General features: G+C 40.3%; 1 protein-coding gene across 8 annotated transcripts in view; it reads left to right on the forward strand.

Moving 5' to 3' along the window:
• Positions 1-12,119: 12,119 nt before the first annotated feature.
• The window catches only part of EDA (ectodysplasin A), a gene marked incomplete at both ends in the record, with an annotated part of 368,129 nt that continues 357,387 nt past the window's right edge, over positions 12,120-22,861 (forward strand). For all 8 annotated transcript variants that reach the window (XM_080911011.1, XM_080911010.1, XM_080911012.1 and 5 more), the window contains one exon: positions 12,120-12,515. In XM_080911011.1, the coding sequence (XP_080767137.1) occupies positions 12,120-12,515 (396 nt within the window). The remainder of the gene's footprint in view (positions 12,516-22,861) is intronic.

Consider the following 22,861-nt stretch of genomic DNA (forward strand, 5'->3'; position numbering starts at 1 on the left):
GGCAGTTTCTTCCTTGGTTCTACCAGTGTAGAGCAGACACCAGGCTTTCTCTCTCACAAGCTTCTCACCTGTCTATGCCTCCCATCTCAGTGAGTGAGTGCTAGGATTATAGGTACATGCAAACACACCCAATATTTTACATGGTTTCTGGGGATCAAACACAAGTCATTATGTTTGTGTAGCAAATGGCTTTTTTCCCTAATGAGCCATTCCTTGGCCTTTTCTTGGATTTTTGGATACAAAAAAATAAACTGTCTCTTATACTGTGGTGGAAAAAAATGTGGACTTTGACTCAGGACAGCTCTAGATTTGAGTCATAGCACTGTCATTTGTCATATGGGTTAGGCATATTACTTTTTACAGAGCCTTTTTTTCAACATTTAGGAAAAAGAACAATATACCTTTAAGGTTATTTCTGAAGATCAAGTAATGTTAAAATGCAATTTTGTCCCAAATGATGCCACAGTAGGTACTCAACCCAAGGCAGCTATTAAATCAAGGAAATGTGGAGAAAGCTTAGCAACTTAGAACTCCACTTGACTCGAGCAACACACACACACAATCCTTTCCCAGAAATTCATTTAGTAACCTTGGGCCCTGACCTACATAAAGTGGCAGGTATAACACACTCCAAACAATGGCAACTTCCTAGTAACTCGCCTTTGGTGATCAAACCTATCCTAAACTCAGAGAAAAGCTCCAATCCAGTCTAACCTGGTTGTAGGAACATGTGAGTAACACATCTGGCCTCACAATGAATTTTTGGGGAAAATAAGTCTTATGCTTATGCATGATTGGGTATGCAAATGATTAATATCAGGTGCATCAGAGGAAAGGGCATACACAATGAGTACTAACATAACCCATGCCTGTCAATCAAAGAGCAGAGACCTTACACTCTATCCCTAGAAACTTGTTCTTCCTTCCTAGTAATGTGGTACTCTTGAGTACTTTAATTCAGATGGTGTTCATCTTGAACCTAAGCTTTATACAATTTCCATATTTTTAGGAGCCAGACAGTTTACCCAATTCTTTTTGAACCTTCAGCAAGCACAAGACAGACAAGAAAATTTCTTAAATTCTATACAGGAGCTGTTTCTTACTGTTTCTCAACCTATGGCTTCAAGTTTTCTGGGCAATTTTAATTGTGAGATATTACCTTTAGTTACTAAACCATTTCTCCAGCCCCTTTCTCAGTATTTTTAAAGAAAGCCTTTTTTATTTTTTACATTTATTTATTTATTCAGTGTGTGTGTGTGTGTGTGTGTGTGTGTGTGTGTGTGTAAGACAAGACAGCAGGCAGAAGTTGGAATTCTGAGGCTGGGACTCAGGTACTGAAGGTTGGCAGCAAGTGCTTTTGCCTACCAAGCCAACTTGCTGGTCCAGGAAATTATTTGAATGGGATAAGTTGGATTTTTTTTTCAAAGTGCCCCTTGAAACTGGTAAGATTCAGCACTCTTAGCTCCAGGATATGTGATTAGCTCTCAGCTCAGACGTATGGTAGTGGTGGTGGTGGTGTAACAAGACCAGTTCAAGGCACTGTTCTGTGAAATTGAATTTAGGAAAAAACAAACTTCTCTTTAAAATATATATTTTGTATTCTTATCTTTAACACTTAATGCTGCTACCTGGTACATACCCTCTTACTTTTGGATGAACTGAATACTTAAATCTCTCAACACCAACACTTCATGTATGGGGAATTCTATAGAATGAAAGTCTGAGCTTTAGTATCCAAAACAAGCTAGATTTGGCCACTTGTCCCAAATGGTGAAAATCAGAGAAAGACTAATTCAATGTAGCACATTGCAAAGAGAAAATTGTAAATTTGTCCAATGTCCCCAAGTCTGGTGAAACAGACATGAGAGTTGGAATTCAATAGGGGTCCAGAGACATGTATAATTAAGTAGTCCACCCATCATTAACCCATTATTGTCTGTGCTAGCTAGTGCTTGAAAATTTGACACTGTCTAGAGTTATCTGAAAAGAGAGAACCTCAACTGAAGAACTGTTCCCATTGGATTGGTCTCTAGGCATGTCAATGGGTATATTATTATTATTATTATTATTATTATTATTATTATTATTATTATTACTAGTGATGATTGATGTTAGAAGGCCCAGTCTGTGGTAGGCTAGACAGGTAGGCTTAGGCTGTACAAAATGTTTCTGAACAAGGATTTGGGAGGAAGCCAGTAAGCAGCATTCCTCTGTGGTCTTTGCTTTTGTTCTTTCTTCCAGGTCCCTTCTTGGAGTCCCTGCACTGGTTTTCTTTCACAATAGACTATAAGCTGTAAGCTACAATAAACCTTTTCCCCAAATAGATTTTACTTATGGTGTTAGTTATAGAAACAAACTAAGATGCTGTCTCAGCTAGTCTGTCCTGTAAGGTGGTCAGATAAAATGTCAAGTTATTAATCTGTTAGTTGCTGAGGATGCAAACTTGTCCTTAGAGAAGTGTCCTCTTCTTGTGGGAACAGTGTGCCCTGTGACGTTTTACTGTCCTTACAATAGAAGATAACTGCAGGTTTAGTACATTGTCTTGTCTCTGTTCAGTCGGGCAAAGTAAAAGAGACAGAAACAAAATGAAGGCAGAGATGTCAGACTTACATCCTTCTTTTAGTTACCCGTGGACCCAAGTGAGAGGTCAATACTTTTAGCAAAATAAGTTTTGACATGCCTGTTTTGAGCTGAGCTGAAATTGGGATAGTTATTACAACTTTAGATGCCTTTAGGTGTTTCTTATAGAACTAAGATTATTTCCTAGAGAAGGCTTGACTTTCTGGAGCTCAGATCCTTGGGGTAAGTTTCATATTACCTATGACTAGGAAATTCAGATCATGGGGAAAAATCAATAAGAGCTTTGGTCAGCTCAGCTACACAAACACAAGAGTGTTATATGACCACCACAGTTTTAGTAAGAAAGGGAACCCAAGGCTAAAATTCAAGGCTACTGACTACGTGACCTTAGGTAAATCAGTCTACTTCTCTGAACTTCATGTTCTCTCCTGTTAAATCAGACACAATGGCCTATCTAGGACACACAGTTATTCTGAATATAAGAAACTGCAAAAATGGCAACAACAAACACTGCAATTTTCTCTGTAAGTCTCACTCCACTAAAAAGTAATCTGTAGTCACTTTCTGTGCCTGATGGAAATGTAGCATGGCGTTGTGTAATAATATGCTGCATGTGTTTTTATGGTACTCAGTGGCCTGAACAGTGGGACTGAAATGCATTGCTGAGGACATAGATGCAAATGACATTCTGCCATCATTAAGGTTTTCTGTTTTTGAATGAAAAATTCCTCTTCTGGAGTGAGAGTTTTCCCATATGCTCATCCACTCAGAGTAGCCATAAAGTTATCGTAAAATGATTATGCCATGTTGTGCCATCTTGCCTGTTTCTGCAAACATTTCTTTGTCAGTTCTGGCTATAGTCATTTCCTCCATTGAGTAAAAGATCTGAGGTTCTGTCTCCTTTGTGAATGTGTGTTTAAATTTTTTTTCTAAATACTCCTGGCTGCCTTGCTTCTATAAATGTGATCAGCATCTTATTTTACTGAGCTTTCCACCTAGAGCAGCTGTCTTCTTTCTGTCAAACCCAGACCACTTTTGTCTTCAAAATCCTGCTTAAAATTCATCTGTGCAGAGTGCTTAATCCATTAGCAAAGATTGGGTAAGCCCTGGCTTGAGGTAGGCCCTGTGGGGGCTAGGACAGAGTCCTGTCCTTCAAGGAGAATTGAAGGTATGATGGGGAAAAGAGACACTTGCACAGAATGGGGATGAATTAGCAATCATGAATATCATGCCATGAGTGGGAGGTAAGCTGTAAAGGCAGGGAGTCCTGGGGCAGGGGAGAAAACTGCAGGCATGCAGGCCACATCAGAAGGTAGAGCATGAGCTAGGTCTTGAATAAGGCTAAAGAAGATAGAAATGCTATTTTTGTGTGATTATTACATGTAGTATACATGAGCTGAAATATCACCACATACTTCATAAATGTAAACAATTAAATGTAATCAACAAGGACTGGGGAAAACAGCTCTGTGAATAGAGTAGCTACAATGCAGCCTTGAAGACTGTAGTTCAAATTTCCCAAACTGATATAAAAAGATGGGAAGTTCTGGTGGTTGCTTGCAATCCCAGCACTTGAAAAGCAGAGACCGGGTATCACCAAGGCAAGCTAGATAGTTAGAGAAGAATGGATCTGAGAGCTCTTGGCTCTTGGAGAGATCCTGCTTTAATAAATAGAACGGAGAGTGATTTCGGAAGGCACCTGACATGGGTTTTCATATAGAGACACACGCTTGCTCGTGCATGCATTTACACACACACACATGAAAATTATCAGTATAGAACTGAATGTGGGAGAATGCATTGCTTTCCAAATAGGTAGAAGAAACAATAGGAAAGTGACAAGAGAAGAAAGGAAACAGAAAAGGGACAGTCTAAGGTAAAGAAGTGATGTGTATATTCGTTCCTGAATAGCGAGGACCCCAGAGGCAGCAGTTGTAGAGGCCTAGTGAGTAGCAACAGCTGAAAAAGAAACTCAGGGTCAAATAAAGGGCGTGGATATCAGGCCAAGGAGCCAGATCACTGTTCTGTCATCAGTGGGAAGTTAAGGATTACTATATAGAAAGGTGACCTGAAATAACCCATATCTGAGTACACTCATCTGAAGATAGTATGCATGGTAGCCTTGGAGTTGGGTAAAAGGTTAAAGGTGGTGGTAGCAATAGCACACAGAGAAGACACTATGACTTCTAGCTGGATTGTCACTCTATCCCTCCAGGACTCCAATAGTCTGCCTTCCTAGCTCTCTCTATGAAGCTTCATTTGGGTAGGTAGATGGGAGGTAATTTTGAGGACAGAACATAGATTTTTGATCAAGTCATACCTAGATGCAAATTCATACGGTACCACTTGATCTCTGAATTTGTACTAATGATTTTATCCCCATGAACCTTGGTTTTCTCATAGTTGAAATAGCCTCAATATATAGTCATATGGAAGTTAATGAGAAATGCTGTCACACAAGAGATGAATGTTAAATCAACATTCCTCACCACTATTCTTTTATTTATTGATGTGGCCCTGGGCACCCTTCTTCAGAGGAGGTGCCACCTACAAGGAGATAGTTAGTTAGCTCTTCTCTGTATCACTGTATTGGAAAAAGTCTTTGGCTGGTCTAGCAAAATGCCTGACCATACCATCTTCATTCCCCTTACTCCCATAGGACAATTAATTCATCACATCAACAAAAGTTTATTTAAAGCCTATTGTATGGCAGGCACTGTCTTGTAGGGAAAGCAATTGTTGTGGCATGAATATGCTTGGACTGTGGGAAGTGGCACTATTAGGAGGTGCGGCCCTGTTAGAGGAAAGTATATCATTGTCAAGATAGGGCTTTGCTGTCTCATATATATGCTCAAGTCTGGGCACTGTGATCCAGATCCTTCTCCTGCCTATCTGCAGAAGACAGTACCCACTAGCTACTTTCAGATCAAGATGTCGAAATCTCTTCTCCTCCAGCACTCTGTCTGCCTGCATGCTGGCATGCTCCCCGACATGATGATAATGGGCTAAACCTCTGAAACTGTAAGCAAACCCCAGATAAGTGTTTTCCTTTATAAGAGTTGCCTTGGTCATGGTGTCTCTTCATAGCAAGGAGACCTAAACTAAGACAATAATGCACAAAATTAAAAAGAAATATATCTCATTATGGAACTGATATTTCATTTATGACTTCAAAAGAATCTCATAATCAAGAAATACCTAGAATGTCAAATGGTAAAAGAGAAAACAGAGTATGGTAGAAAGCTGATAAAGAATAAATTTCTTATTAGGTGACACCTTAGTAGAGACCTGGAGTAAGGACAATAGCTTTCCAGGAAGGAGAAAATACAAATAGAAGGGTTTTTATTTATTTATTTTTTTTGTCTTAAGTGACAGCACACTTTGGTGGTTTGAGGAATAGTAAAGGTCCTAATATGTTTGGAACAGGGTAAGTGTGGTGCTTTGGAAGATAAATGTCCCCCATAGAATTATGTATTAGATCGCTTGGTCCCTGGCTAGGTGCACTGTTTAAGAGGTGGAGACTTACTTGGAGGAACTGTGCCACTGAGAGTTTTTAGCCTTTTGAGAGTTTATAGCCTTGCCCCACTTCCTATTTTCTCTCTTTGCTCCATGTTTGCTATTGAACAAACAGTTTTCTGCTCTACTTACCTATGGCCATGGCTCTCTTGCCATTATAGATATTCCTTCTGGGACTATAAGACCAACTAAACTACTCTTTCTATAAGTTGTCTTGGTTATGGTATTTTATCACAGCAACAGAAAAGTAACTAACATGGTAAGAAAAGACAACAACATTAGCACAGGAGGCCTTAAATAAGTTCAGTATTCAGATAAGGTAGACCAAGGTCAGCACCCAGGGAAATCAGTGAGCCATGGGAAGATTTGCTGCAGAGGGGACTGACATCATTTTAACAGAGTGACTTTATAGGAAATATGTTTTAGAGTGGGAAAAACAAAAGGGTTAGACTTGGTAAAGGCTTCAGCAATCCAAGACAAATCCAGGTGGCACAGCATTGAGGGCATAGAGCAAGGTGATGACAGGGAGGTGGTGAGAAATAATGGGGCTCTGGATATATTTTAAAGCTATAAATGACACCATTCACTAACAGATAGGGGGTAAGGCATTCAAGGATGTTCTTAAAGGGATTTTTGTTGTTGTTGTTGTTCTTTTCCCTGAGCAATGGAAGAGTGGACTTGCCATTTACTGAGATACAGAATATCAAACAAAGCATAACACATTTTCAGTGAGAAAGCCACGCTTTGGCTATGCTGAGTTTAAGGTGCCATTAGACATCTGAAAGAAAATGGATACAAAGAAGGTGGATATTCACATCAAACAGTCAGAGGAGGATGGTGAAAACATATGGGCTCTATGTCAAAAGTTAATGCATTTAATACATAAAAAGGGAACTAGCATTTGATAAGCACCAACTCTGTACTCTGTAGACTGTGTCACTTTTCTGTATGTCTACTGTGTCCTTGAGAACTGCTATATGTGGTTACTCTGATTCTCTTTGGGTAAAATTCATATATATGGTGTGTGTGTGTGTGTGTGTGTGTGTGTGTGTGTGTGTAAGGGGGAGAGAGAGAAATAGAGAGAGAGGGAGAGAGAGAGAGAGAGAGAGAGAGAGAGAGAGAGAGAGAGACAGAGAGAGAGAGAGACAGAGAGACAGAGAGAGAGACAGAGAGACAGAGAGAGACAGAGAGAGAGAGAGAGAGAGTTATAGAAACTTTGACAATAGATTCTAAAGGAATATACCTAATATACTATTTTGGAACAATTATAGTAGGGAGGGACTTCCACTGAACTTTTCTTCAGGAATATATGTTATGTTTTTCAAAAGTAACTTATTTGTCTTGAATCACTTCTTTGGTACTCTCAGAAGCTGTGGTTGACTAAACAGTTATCACTGGAGTGGACCCTGGATCATACCCAGAGGAACTTTGTCAACCCCCCCGCCCCCGAACCTATTCTCTTTTTCTCACTTTTATTTAAAAAAAAAAAAAAGATTCCTTAGTTGTCTACATTTCCCTCCCTCTCCCTTATGATGAGGATAGATAAATTTCTAAATCTCATTGCATATTTGACATTCATTTTCTTTCATGTCGATGCCTTTTTGTACATCATACATTTAGCATTCATTTTCTCTTACTAATCTGCCTGCTGTCAGTTTATTTAATAGGCTCAATTACTGAAAGCCCTGAGAGAGTAGAGCACAATTTTTCCCTCTTCCACACATCCCACTTAAGCACAGCTATCTTACAAAGAATCCCTTCTAAATGTATATAATGTCATCTATATTTTCCACATGAGAACACTAAGGTAGTTTAAGACAAATAAAAATCATTTGTATTAAATCAAATAACTGAGATGTAAATAATCTAAGATTTAAATGAGAATCTACCTCTAAAAATCCATAATTTCCCTCAGCTACCTGCAATCACTTAAGTGCACCAAAGTTAACCCTCTGATCTCTATGCCAGTTATTTTTTTCCCTGTGGGCTACCCATAGCTACTAAGCATTTAATACCTGTCCCTGTCCAATTCCTTAGCTCATTCCACTTAGTTGATGGGTATTCAGGGATTGTCAACATTTTTCCTTGTTTTTTTTTTTTTTTTTTTTTTTTTTTTGAGACATGGGACTAAGTATGTTTTCTAGGTTCTTCTGAAATTCCTCTGCTCAAGTGATTGCATTTTAGCCTTTCAAATATCTGGAACTCCAAACATGCACCACCACACTGGTTTGTCAACTTATTTAATATTGTTGTTCAGGGGTTGTCAATTTCTATTATTTTAATATTAGGCCAATAGAAACAAACACAGGAAATGAAATTCAGTGGGAAGGAAAGGCCAATGAGGCAGCTGGGTGGTGGCTGCGGGGTGTTCTGTGGTATAGTGTTGACCTAGCACACACAAGGCCCTGGGTTCAGTTCCTAGTACTGCTGGTGCTGGGGATGGAGCCTAAGGCCTTGTGTATGCGAGGCATGTACTATATTACTGAGCAACATCTCTAGCCTTATCATGTGGTTTTATGTTCTTTGTGACTTTCCATATATGATTTACAGCTCAGGACCCAGGAGGTACTTTTCAAACAGCATTCACAGATGTCCCATGCACAAGTTCCCTTTTTTGGAATTCTAGGTAGTCTAGCTCATTGGAGATGACTTCATGCGTATTCAGTTGACAACATTTTGGTGGCAACTGAATGCTGGGTGCTACACTAGGGTCTGAGAAGAAGAAAACTGGAAAAGCATGACTTTTATCACAAAGAAGTTTGGTTTCATGGTGATAAAACCATATGAAATAAAATATGATATGATACTTGATGTTGGAATGGCAGATTATATCCTGGCCAAGGAGCCCATGCAAGTAAGTTAAGTGTCTGTCTGACAAGGGCAGAATTGAAGACCAGAGTCCAGGGGCTAAAAAAGATTATATAGAAATTTACTATTCCTGTTTAACTCAAAGGGGCAGTTTTAGCTGAGTTTAGCCATATGGGAATGTGGATCTAATGTTAAGAGGTCTTGTGATTTTGTTTTTCGTTTTTATATTTAGAAAAGTAGGAAAGCGGCATTCTAAAAACATGGGACCTCCAGATTTCTAAATGCTAGAATTGAATTTTCTTTTCAGTCCCAAGTTTTAGCAGATAGCACACCAAACACAACACATCTGTTTGCTAAATGTGGCCCATAGGTTTATCATTTTAAGACTTCTGCTGTGGGGAGGGCAGGGTTCTATGGAACCCGAGAGGCAAACTGAAGAAATGCATCAATACATACAACATATTAATAAAAGGGATCTTGTGGGCTGCGGGGGTGTGGCTCATTGTTAGAATGCCTGCCTACTGAATGTGAAAACTTCTAGCTTCAATACATAGCACTTCATTAATATAATGATAAATTATTATATTATTTCTTACTGCCCCTGGCTCACTATATTTCTAAAGTATATGAAGTCTTATTTTCTGCCTCTTGGGAATCAAAATTATGTCCTAGGTCAAATGCAGTTCTAAAGTCTTCTAGGGGCAGTGGTGTAAAGGGAGTCTTTCTTGGTTCAGTTATTAAAAGAAAGGACCACAGTGAGATGGCCCATAAGATGAAGGCATTTGCTGCTCTACAGTCACAAATCTGATGACCTGACTTTGATCCTGGGGACTTATACAAAGGTGGAGTGAAAACAAGTTCCACAAAGTGGTCCTCTGACCTCCTCATGCGCTCAATGGCATGTGAGTCCCACCCCCTGTCTCTCTCTCTCTCACACACAGAGAGTGATAAATTTTAAAAAGTTGGTAGAATATGGGAAGCAGGGACCAGTAAAACCCCTTGAGCATCACCACTACTGCCCTGACCACTCCCACCACTATCAGGAGACAGATGGCATTTATTTCTCTCTCATTTTAGAGGAAGGAAAGATAGCCTCTTTAAACTGTGTGCGCAATAAAGTCAACAGAGCCAGTGATGAGACTGATAAGGCACATGTAATAGCTGTTACAGTTTAAACTCCTCATTTTACAGTTGGAGAAACCAAGCCAGTGCTTCCCCACTCCCTTTGCTCAGAGTGACCCAACAAAGTAGTGGTAGAGTGACGCCTCCTCCCGACTTCTGCTCTAGCATTCTTTCCAATAATCCAGGCTGTGATAATTAAGGTAAATCAGCTTGGCGGTTTTCCTAGCATCTAGAATTCCTGGTCTGGACAAGTAGATCTTGAGAGCTGCTGTTGCAAGCCTTTCTTTTCCTCCTTATCTGTGTGATGAGATCCTTTGCAAACATTCTGTTTCATGGGCAAAGGTTAAAAAGAGGACAAAAAGATGTTTATGAAGCACTGAGGCCATTCACTGGGCTATGAAAAAAAAACATGTCTGGGGCTGATATATTTAAAGCTTATGACCTCTGTGCTCTCTGCACTGACCTCTCCACCATATGCTTTTGGTTTTGTTGTGCTTTTGTCTCCTTTCTATATTCTTCTGTGTTTTTCTTTGGCCTAGCCTTAAGCTCTGGTGCATCACTGAGCCTTCTCAGTGGCTTTTACTATGCTTGCTTCAAGTTAATAAAATTGCTAATTATTCATTTCTCAATTACATGGAAACGAGAGTACCTGGCTAAGAAGGTGGGTGCTTGCACTGCTACAGCTATTTAGCTCTGTAAACTCTGAGACTACTAAGGCTTGTCAATTGTGACTCTTGACAACTAATCTTTTCCATCCTTCATTTCCAGGTCTATTGTTCTGACATTTGCCATTTTTCCCCTCTGAACCTGTTTCTGATTGGTGCAGCTGTTGAAGATGCTGCAGTTGCAGCAGAGTCCATCTGGAACATTTGGCTGACTTGTTGAACTTACCCCAGGGAGTACTCCAGGGGAAGCATGGGAAGGGTGGAGAGGCCAGAGCAGTTGCCTGTGAGTACAGATGCCAATAGTGTCTGGCCACTCTGTGGACCACCCCTGTAAAAACTCACCTCATCGTGACCCTCAATTCCCCCACCTGCTCCTCGAAGGCTCGAGTTCTTCCAAAACTCCTGCAGCCCTGGAAGAAGATAAACTTTTGGCTGCGGGTCCTCTCACACAGCACTTTCTGCACTGTGAAAGGGATCAATGCATATCTGTTGAATGAATTAATATGTCAAGAAATTCTAGGAAACGGTTTTAGCCTTCAAGGGACAGCATCATTTCAGTTTTACTTGGCACTAAGCACCCTCTCTGTGCTCAGACTGTGCCCCAAGAATCATTCTAGGAGTGGGGCTGCCCGGTTCCCAGTCTGTTTGGCTCCCAGGCTCCTAGGTCTCCTTTTCTTCTGGCGAGCCATTGAATTGCAAACACAGCAGGCATGGTTTCATTCCAAACCCTGAACTGTTTTAATTAGTTTAACGTCTGTTAAACGCTTTGAAGATTGAAAGCAACAGATAAGTACTGGATGATGTTATTAGCAACTGCAGTTAATTGCAAACATTTCTATTAATGCTAGTTTCTGCCTCCTTTTCTTTGCTCCACGTTCTTCCCAAGGTTCCCAAATTCTTCTCAGCCTCCCCCTCCTGCCCTCCCCCATAGCGGCGCTGAAGGGTTAAACCGGGGTGGAGTCCAGAGCTGAACGACAGCGGCACTCACCAACTGCAACAGGGCAAGCGGGAAGAGCTGGGTGGGGCTGCCAGGCAGAGGTGAACCCCCACGCCCCCAGGCCCCGCCCCACGGCTGGAGGCCCGAGTGGATCGGCAGGGGGCGGGGCGGCCAGGCCTGGCCGGCCCTTGGTTGGGCGTCGCGGCCGCCCCTTGAGGCATGGGGCGGGGTAGGTGAGGACCTCCTCCCTCGTTCCCTCTCGGGCCGCGCCGCCCCTCTCGCCCGCCCCTCCTCCTCCCTTTCCCACCCCTCGGAGTGGAGCTGCACATGCGGCTGCTCCCTGTTCTGTCCCGCCCAGCCACCGTCGCTCAGGAACGGGTCCCTGCAGCCCCCAGCCGATGGCAGGACAGTAGTCGCCTGTCAGGGGTCGTGAAGGACTGAGGCAGAGGCAGAGGCTCCAGGGCCTCAGATAGTGGCTGTCTCTGGAGGCCATGGGCTACCCTGAGGTAGAGCGCAGGGAACCCCTGCCTGCTGCAGCGCCAAGGGAGCGGGGCAGCCAGGGCTGCGGCTGTCGCGGGGCCCCTGCTCGGGCGGGCGAAGGGAACAGCTGCCGGCTCTTCCTGGGTTTCTTTGGCCTCTCGCTGGCCCTCCACCTGCTGACGCTGTGCTGCTACCTAGAGTTGCGGTCCGAATTGCGGCGGGAACGGGGGACCGAGTCCCGCCTCGGTGGCCCGGGTGCTCCTGGCACCTCTGGCACCCTAAGTAACCCTGGGAGCCTCGACCCTTTGGGTCCCATCACTCGCCACCTCGGGCAGCAGTCCTTTCAACAGCAGTCCTTGGAACCTGGAGAAGATCCACTCCCCCCTGACTCCCAGGACCGGCACCAGGTGAGTCACCTAGGAGGGGCGGCGGCCTTGGAGGCCCCCTCCCCTGCTCGGTTGGGCGGGGGCCTGGGCCTCAGGGCTCAGGGGACTCTGCCACTCAGAGCCAAGTTCCAGGGCTAGAGCTGGGAGTGGGCCGGAGTGCTGGGGAGAGGTTGTCCAGGGCAGGTTGTCCTCGGTTCCTGGCTTGGCTCATCCAGACCCTCTCTCGGGTCCCGTGGAGTTGGAAAGCCCAGCCTGCACGCGCCGCCCCCGGGGGGGGGGTGTGGGGGCTGTTTCTCCAAAAGTTGGCCTGCCTTGCACCCATCCGGGCGCGGAGGTTCCTGCGCCATCTCTGTGGCCGTCTAACGGCGAGCAGCTTGGCCCCTCGTGCCCCCTGGTGAGATTCTCTGCCCGTGGTGCTTGTTTCTTCGCGTCCCGAGCTGATGCCAGCACTAGCAGGCTCCTCTTTGGAGTTGGAGCAGTAAACAGCTGTACTAACTATTCCACGCCCGTTGAAACAACTTTTAACCGTACTTTCAGCGCTGGGTTCTTGTGCGCTGACCAGGACCTGAGCTTTTTCACCTGCAATTTGAGACCGATTCTCCTCTGCGTTCTAGTGAGGATCAGCGCCCCTGAGGAATTCTGGTAGAAATATGCCGTCTTGCTAGACAACTTCTGAACAGCAATTTAAAAAATCTATGGAAATAAAACTCACCCTTTGCATGCCGGTTCTGACACTCTTGTTGATGGAGTGGGGTGCAGTGGGTGTGAAAAGTTTTCATTATCGCTACCTTTGGAACAGGAAGTTGGATTTTTGTTTTGTTTTGTTTTTGATAATCTTTAGAGTGTTTGTATCCCTTTTAGCAAACATCTTGGTTGTTTTTCTAACTCGTTATTCAAGCAAATTTAGTGTACTTGCTGTTAAGTCTTCTGTGGTTCCTATAGCTCTCTCACACTTGAATCTTAGGCAAAGCGTCCAAGGATCTTTTAGAGGTGGTTAAAGATAAATGGCGAATTTGTAACTTCTGGAGAAAACGACTAGTTGTGTAAGTAACTTACTTGAGTTGAGGCACCGGAAGCCTTCTGTATTTTGGTGCTACATCCATAGTTACTGTCACAACTCTTTAAACAGTATTTGTGCTACTTTGACTTTCCAAGTTGTATGCTTTAGCGCTATCACATTTATAACAATACTGTCAGGACTGACACCTTCCTTCCTTCCTTCCTTCCTTCCTTCCTTCCTTCCTTCCTTCCTTCCTTCCTTCCTTCCTTCCTTCCTTTTTTTCTTTCTCCCTCTCCCTCTCTCTCCCTCTCTCCCCCTCTCTCTTGTTTTTACAATGTGCTTTGTAAAATTGCCCCAGACATAAAATGTCTTTCAAAGACACTCAAACTTATATAACAGCTTATCAAAGAAGAGAATCATCAGATAGGCTTCTCATACTTGAAACTTTAAACACGGAGACTAAATGAGAATTAATTAGGATTTTGGGCCTCTTATTTGCCCCCCATCCCAGAAGAGGTACTTAGGACCTGCACATTGACATTCTCTCTATAAATACATACATACGTACATTCATGCATGAATTCAAAAAATTCATCAGGGAATTCAATTTTTTTTACTCAAATGGTGGTCAAGGCTCTTTGGTGGTTAGGATGGACAGAGCCCTGTTGATAGACTGGAGGGCCAGCAGTGTTCTAGAGCTTCTGAGATGCATGGCACTCTCACAGCTGTGCAGTTGTTTACCCCAGGTGTAGCACACATACGTCTGCGTTCCAGCACAGCCTTTTCTCTGCTGTCCTTTAGTCTCTTAGAGTCTTTTGGGGCAGTCAAAACAGTGGTACTAGTTCTTTACATTTTATTAGCATTAATTGGAATTTGTGTTTTCCAGATTTTAAGGTACTGCCTGAGTCTATTTTATTGATTCCTTTGGAAAACAGACAGGCCTCAAGGGAGAAGTAAGTGGCCCAAGATATAGCTTGAGTCAAAACTAGGATGAAGGTGCTCTCACATCTTCCAACTTAGTACAAATCCCTCCATAATATAGTGTCTACTGAGAAGTTTTTTTTAGGGGGGTTGGGAATGAAAGAACAACAGATTGAAGCCCCATAGTAGGCTTCTTACAAAATGAAGGGCTCAGATCTCTGTCATTGTGTTCTGCTCTAACTATTATGGCCAGACTAACTTTAATCATGTATTCCTTATTCATCTTGAATTTCACTTTCAGGAGAATTTTAACCCATTGAAGAAATTTTATCTCAGATTCAACTCCTTTCTTTTGAGGATATTAGCCTTAGCATATAACAAACAAACAAATGTATAAATGAATGAATAAATAAAGGAAAAGTTGATTGGCTAATCGAGTTACATTGATATGCTATATCTTGGGTAAAAATTCTAGTGCCCTGCTGCACCCTCTGCTGGTTTTTCAGTGACATTTAATCGTAGTATCTGCTGACAGTCAAAATTCTAAGTTCTGCTGACAAATTCTGATTCATAAATAAGGAAGTAAATAGTCTTGTGGGACTTGGCTTTATTTTATATTTTAGTTTTTCAACATAAACAGCTGCTGTTACAGCAAGTCTTGTACAGAGAGGATTAAAGACAAAACCTGGCATCTTCCAGTGGGCACTATATTTGGGTTTTCTACCAACATATTTAGAAAGAGTAAAGATAACCTGATGGAACTAAACTGTGGTGAGCAGAACAGTCTGCAGCATTTCATTATGTGAGGTCATACATATATTTAGGCAAAGGTAAAGTTATTCATACATATGAGATGATTGGAATGTGGGCTCTTAATTTTGACTCAAGGAAAGATTTCAGAAATCATTGAAGGTGTATCTGCACCTTCACCCATCCTGGAATTAAACAAACAAGCCAGGATATGGAATGAATTCAGGACACAAAGCTGGAAGATAAGCAAATTTATGCAAAGGAGAGTTTAGAAAGGTAGAGATATGGTTTCTGATCTTAAGAAGTGAGAGGTTGACATTAGAGTTTTTGGGGTCATGGACTGTCTCCTTCAGCTGAAGTAGCTGTATCTGGATACTTAGTGAGGATTAGCTTGAGAGCTAGAGATGCACCAGTAGTGTCTGAATTTGACAACACATAGTTTAAAACATTGAAAATCACTGGATCACACTGTAGAGAAGGTCTGGTCATGATTATGTCTCTCAAATGTCAAAAACATGGTGGAAAATCTCAAGAATGTGTCAACAACAAAACAAACCTCCCCCCCCCCCTTGAAGAAGATCAAACATGAATTTTTTGCCTATAATCAGAAAGAAAATTATGGTGCTGTTCCTTAAAAAAAAGAAAAAAAGAAAAAAAAAAGGCTTACAGCTGATTGATAAGTCTCCAGAAAACAAATCAAATTGATGAAAGGGGGAACTTTCTAGTTTTCATTGATGTTTTTCCAATATGGAGGGGAGAGAGAGAGGGAGGGGAGAAGAGAGAGAGAACGAATATATATGAGAATATCAGGATCTTCTAAATCAGGAGAGAGATGAGTATGGTTAATATGTTAATATGTTGGTGCAATTTAATAATCTAAGCTCAATAAATAAAATTTTCTTTGTGGCAGATACAGTATTAAGTATTAGATGTTGGGGCTGGAAAGATGGCTCCGAGGTTAAGAGGACTAGCAACTCTTCCAGAGGACCTGGGTTCAATTCCCAGCCCCCATATGGCAGCTCACAACTTCCTGCAACTCCAGTTCCACGGGATCTAACACCCTCACACAGACAGATATTAGATGTCTCTTAATGTTGGTAAAAGTGCTGTTGAAAGAGATAAATAAAGGTGGCATATCATAAATGAAACTACAAGCAAAATCAATAGGAATTTATTCTGGACTGTTTGAGATATTTGAGGTATATTCTTAATTGTTTGAGGTGATGTCATAGAAGCCAGCTTTAATGCTCAACAGAAGTCTTTGGGTATAACTAGCTATGTCATTAGCATACCAGGATTTGATATTTCTTTCACTCTGGGTGATTCATGTTGAATATAACAGATCCTACAAATTGTGTATATGGAATCTAGATAAAATAGTTTTTATGAGTTTAAATAGAGACTTTCCAAAGTCTTATTTAAGTCTTTTGATGAATGGGTATCATAATATCCCTTTAATTTTTATTCTTACTAATTTTACCCCCAGAAGTCACTAACCATATTCTTTTGGGGAGTTATCCTGTTGTTGTTACTGATTTTCATCTTAATAATCTCCTTTCTTTACATTAAAGATCCTCAGAAATCCACCTTCTGTATTGTCTTCATGATTTCTAATATATCACTAGTTATATATACCTAAGTAGAAATATAATTGTTGAATTAAATTACTTAGGGATTTAGGTAGCGTTTATATAAAACAAAGACATTTTATAGAACAGGTCTGCTTCTCTCTGGTCCTGTTAAGTCTGTAAACTGTCAGTTTTGAATAGGTGAGTAAATAGTTGGTATGTTTCACTGATTTTGAAAGTAATTGGGAAGTGAAGTGGAAATGAGGAGTCCTAACTGTGTGATCTACTTCTGAGTTTCACATCTTTCCCCTAAGATGGTAGGTACTAAAGGTTTTTTGTAAAATATTGTTTGATGTTTTATATGCTGTTAGACTTAATCCTTTTCTCTTAGATCTTGTGGAAAATAATGAACTGTAATTTCTCTGTAACTACATTTTAGAGAAGATCTCTTTATACTAGAAAAACTCTGAAGCAAATTCCTAAGAGCATTACCAAGAAAAGCCTTGTGCTGTTGACTGCAGTTGTTGTAGAGACCCATATTTGTCTGACTCCTCTGTAAATACCAAGCGCTCAGTCTCTCGTTTCTGTCCTTTTTCTTTACATTTTATTGACATATAGCACAGATACAGAAAAGCCTGTACTTCATAATTGTGCCTTTTGGTGAAATATTCCAAAGTGAGCACACTCATATTGTTTGCACCTAGGTGAATAAATACAATATTTTTACCATTCTGCAAAGCCTAAATTGTGTCCATCTTTATCACTCTATCATCCTCACTCTCCAAAGAAAATGACTGTCTGAACTTTGATAATCAGAAATAATTTTGTTCATTTGAACTGTACATAAATGAAATCAAATAGATGTATTCTTTTGAGTCTTGTGGGTTTTGGTTAGCACAGTATTTGTGATAACCATACTCTTGCAGAAAGATTTTTAATAATGTATATCTTTGTATGTTCTGTTGTTGAAATATATAATAATTTATAAACTTCTTATGATAATAACTATGTATGATATTTCCAGTTTGAAGTTATTATGAATAATGTTTCAGATACTTTTATACTTGTCAACTTATTAGAATTTTCATCAAATATTTACCTAGAATTAGTTTCTGTATAATGGAGAATACATATTTTGAATTTATTGATGGTTTTCTAAGTTATTGACAATTTGTGTTCTCACCAGCAATGAATAAACAAGTGCCGTTTTTCTATACCTTTCAATCACAGTCATTCAGGTGAGTGGGTTTGTAGTGATAGTTTCTTATTGTATGTGATACCGGGAATCAAACCCAAGCCTTCAGGTGCACTAGGTAAGTAGTCTTCCTGTGATTTACATTCTTAACTTTATCTTAAACGATTTTAAAGGATTCTTCATAGAAGACTGATAAGATTGTATTCCCTATTATGTGCTATTATCAATTTATCAATTTAGACTATTCATGAATTACTTATTCATATCTATCTATCTACACACACATATATTTGCCTATTTTCCTGTCTAATTGCCCGTTCTTATAGATTTATTATATAATTAAAAATCCATTATTTTTATTTTAATTATGTCTATTAAAGTGTTCATGAAAAGTATTTTAAAAAATTTTATTCTTTTCCCTTTTAATTTATGTGCCTTAAACGTTTTCCTCCAAGCAAAGAATATATACCATGGCCTGGACCTAGGTCTTTCTGTACATATATATGTAGCAGATGTGCAGCTTGGTATTCATGTGGGTCTGGAACAACTGGAATGGGGACTATCCCAAAAGTTGTTGCCTGTCTGTGGGAAATGTTCTTCTAGTTGGGATGTCTTGTCCGGCCTCAGTGGGAGAAGATGTGCCTATCTTCACAGAGACTTGAAGTGCCAGTGTTGGGGGATAACCAAGGGGCCCTCACCTGCTCAGAGGAGAAGGGGAAGGGAGGAAAGGGGAAGAATTCTGGGAGGGGGTGCCACGGAGGGGGCAGTGAGCAGGATGTAAAGTGGATAAGTAAAAAATGAAATTAATTTTTTTATCATCTTATTGGATATTCTCTGTATTTACATTTCAAATGTTATTCCATTCCCCAGTGCACCCCTTTCCTGCTCCCATTGTCTCCATGAACTGGACCAAAGGCCTCTCTTCCCATTGATGTCAGAGAATGCTAGTCTCTGCTACATATGCACCTGGGGCCATGGGTCTCTCCATGTGTACTCTTTGGTTGGTGTTTTAGTCCCTGAGAGCTCTGGAGGGTTTGTTTGGTTGATAATGTTGTTCTTCCCATGTGGTTGCAGACCCTTTCATCTCCTTCAGTCCTTTCACTAGCTCTTCCATTGTATCCCCTTGCTCAGTCCCATGGTTAGCTGCGAGTATCCTCATCATATCAGTATGGCTCAGGCAGAGCCTCTGAAGAGGCATCCATATCAGGCTCCTGCCAGTAAGCACTTCTTGTTATTAGCAGTAGTGCCTGGGTTTGGTGACTGCATATGGGATGGATCCCCAGGTGAGGCAGCCTCTGAATGATTTTTTCTTCAGTCCCTGCTCCTCTATTTGTCCATGTATTTCCTTCCATGAGTGTTTTGAGCATAAGGCATTGGTCTTCTGTTCAGGAAAATTTCCCCTGTGCATAAGTATTCTAAGCTCTTCCCCACTTTCTCTTCTAATAGTTTCAGTGTGCCTGATTTTATGTGGAGATATTTGTTCCACTTGGAGTTGAGCTTTGTACTTGTAGATGTAGATAAGAAAGGATGGATTTGCATTCTTCTGTATGCTGACTGCCACTTGAATCAGCACCATTTGTTGAAGAGGCTGTCCTTTTTCCATTGAATGTTTTTAGCTCCTTTGTCAAAGATCAAATGATCATAGGTGTGTGGGTTCATTTCTGGGTCTTCAATTCTATTCCATTGCTCTACCTGCCTGTCTCTGTGCCAATAATGTTTTTATCATGATTGATCTGTAATACAGTTTGAGGTCAGGGATAGAGATTCCTCGAGAAAGTTCTATTCTTGTTGAGAATAGTTTTCACTATCCTGGGTTTTTTGTTGTTCCTAAATTCAATTTTTAAAAGTTTTCTTTTTTTTAGTCAATTATTCCTGGGTATGGGGCAAGCTGTAGAGTGTAGTTGATATACCCAATGACTGTCCATTGGAGAAACCTGACTTTCCCTCTGCCAGCAGCTATCAGCAAATAGATTCTTGGTTCCTCAAGGGTAGGACTCAGAGTTCACTTTACTCTTTCAGTATGGGGAGCCTGTGTAGCTTGACCCTGTCCAGGTCTTGTGAATGCTTTCATATTCTCTGTAAGTCTATAATTGTATCATTCCTGTTGTGTCTGGAAGAAACAGTTTTCCTTGGAGTCATCTATTTTCTCTGCCTCTTACTATGTTTCCTCTTTTATTTGACTTGATTTTCTTTTTTTGTTGTTTTCTTGTTTTTAAACATATGCATATACACCCCCCCCCCCGGCAGAGAGAGATAGAGACAGAGAACATGATGCTTGGATAGAAAGGTGTAAAGAATCTGGGAGAAGTTGGGGGACAGTGAAAGAATATGATGAAAATAGATTATATAAACATTTTAAAGGTAAAAATGGTTTCTTTATTATAATGTCTAGAAACTTCAGGCTAATATTGAATTGAAGTAGTATTAGCTGACATCCTTGTTCACTTCTGATTAGATCAAAACTTTCATTTTTACTGTTTTGTCACAGGTTATATTATTGTTGTTACTTTAAAAAGATATTTAAGTATTAATATTTTCTTCTAGTTTTGAAATAACATAAGGAATTACATCATTGTGTCATGGTTTTATTTTATATGTTAAACTGGTCACATGATTTTTCTTCCTTATTCTGTTCATTTGGTCCAAAGTTAACTTTACACCCGTAGGATAAAGCCTTTTTAGTTCCAATGTACTAGCCAGTTCCTATATGTCTGGAATTATTTTACTAACATTTCATTTAGGATATTTGATCTTTATTTATGAGTGATTTTAGCATTTACTTTTCTTTCATTATCAAGTTTGGATGTCAAGGTTATTTTATGCTTTTATTACAATTGTGCTTATTTCATTTGGGGCTTAAAACCATTTATATAGCATTGGTAATATTTTTTCCTTAGCTCTTTGGAAGATTCATGAAGTCATTTTACCCTAAGGGAGGTTAAATTGTGTTTGATACCCTAATAAACATAGAACATTCAGACAATAGCTAACAAAATAATAAAATACTTAGAAGTACGTTTAACCAAAATTCCAATGACATAATCCAGGAGTGGTGACTCATAACTATAATCCTAGCTCTTGGGAGGCTAATGCAGAAGGATTGTCAGTTGAAGGGTAGCCTTGAATATGGTGAGACCTTATCTAAAAAAAGCCAAACAACAAAACAATTCAATGACATATGTTATAGACTCCTGTTTTCTTCTCTCTCTTTTTTTTTTTTTTTAGGTGTTCTACCTCTAGGGTTATCTCTTTTAGTGTTTTCTTTATTGTGTCAATTTCCGTTTTAAATTCCCTCTTCCATTCCTTCGTCTCTTTGGTTCTGTTTTCCTCTAGTTCTTTGAGTTCTTTGAGTGTTTTTCTTGTTTCCTCTTTAAAAGCTTCTGAATCTTTTTGCTTTTCCTCCCATTCTTGTTTAAGTATCTCTATCAGCACCTTGAGGTATGATTTCAGGTCTGCGTCTTCTTTTTCTGGAGTGTTTGGCATTCCGATGTTTGCTGTTATGGGAGAGCTGGGTTCTGGTGTTGCCAGGTTGTCTTGGATTCTTGGGATATACTCTTTCGCTTTCCTCTTGCCATTTTGTTGTCAGTGATATGTTCTCGCCTTTCCCTTATATCTGGTCTGTGTCCTTGGATCTCCACTGGTCCAGGTGGCAGATGGGCCTAGCCCTGTTCTATGAGTCGCCGGGTGGGAACAGAAGTTCCAAAGTTCTGTTCCTGGTCCCTGGATCAGGCAGGTCGGAGGGTGCGCACTCCGCAGAGATCTCTGTGCTCCCTGGCTGCCTAGATCTCCTACTCACCGGTTTTCAACCTTTAGGAGCTGCCGGTCTGAGTGGCAGATGGGCCGGGCTCGACATATGTTATAGAAATTGTTAAAATTTACAGGGATCCACAAAATATCCTCAATGGATTTCTATTATCAATTGTATATCTTATTTTTGTACTATTTGGGCTGTTTTGTCATTAGCTTGTTTGCCTTTGAATGAATGGCATAAAATATAACATTAATTGTGATATATGAAATATTTATGCTATATATGCATAATATAATAATACATAATCAGAATGTGTTATTTATATTATATTGTGGAGCTGGAGAGATGGCTCAGTGGTTAAGACTTCTGACTGTTCTTCCAGAGGTCCTGAGTTCAATTCCTAGCAACCACATGGTGGCTCACAACCATCTGTAATGAGATCTGATGTCTTCTGGTGTGTCTGAAGACAGCAACAGTGTACTCACATATACAAGTATATTATATTGTATATAATATAAAATAATGTTATAGAATACACAGAAACACATATGGCCTCAGTTTCTTTTATCTTAAGATTTATGTTTCTGGAAGTTGGCCTCAGATATTAGCAATCCTATGTCATTTTAATCCAATGTGATACTTGAGATCATCTGAAACTGGCTTTCTCTCCAAATAAAAGTTGATTTATCATTTATTGAAAATATTGTTATAGTTTAGAACCTAAAGTTTGATGATTTTTCCTAGGTTCTTGTTCCTAGATGGGTCATAAACTTCAGTCTTTTCCTTTTCTTCACTGACTCCCAAGTTTGGCCCTTTAATAGTATGATATATTTATGTAAACATCATACCAATTTTTGTATAGTTTGTGTGGCAGGAAATGTAGTTAAAATTACTAATTTGTCCATTACTAAAAATATAATCAAGTCATCATTTCTATATATACTTATTCATGATCACCTTTGTATCATGTACTAGGGGTACACTGATGTGGAGATACAACTGCTGACCAGGTCAGAGATAATTCCCGAAATCACGGAATTTTGAGTCAAACGAATAGGCTAGAACAATTTAATTTGATGATGAAGCAGTCAGGTTAATCTTTAAGCTTTGAGTATCTGGAACACATGATAGTTTGGAACAAAAAAGATGAATACCTGGCTCAAACTTTTGAAATCAAGGGAC

This window comes from Micromys minutus (assembly GCF_963924665.1).
Source record: "Micromys minutus genome assembly, chromosome: X".
NCBI classification, from domain to species: Eukaryota; Metazoa; Chordata; class Mammalia; order Rodentia; family Muridae; genus Micromys; species Micromys minutus.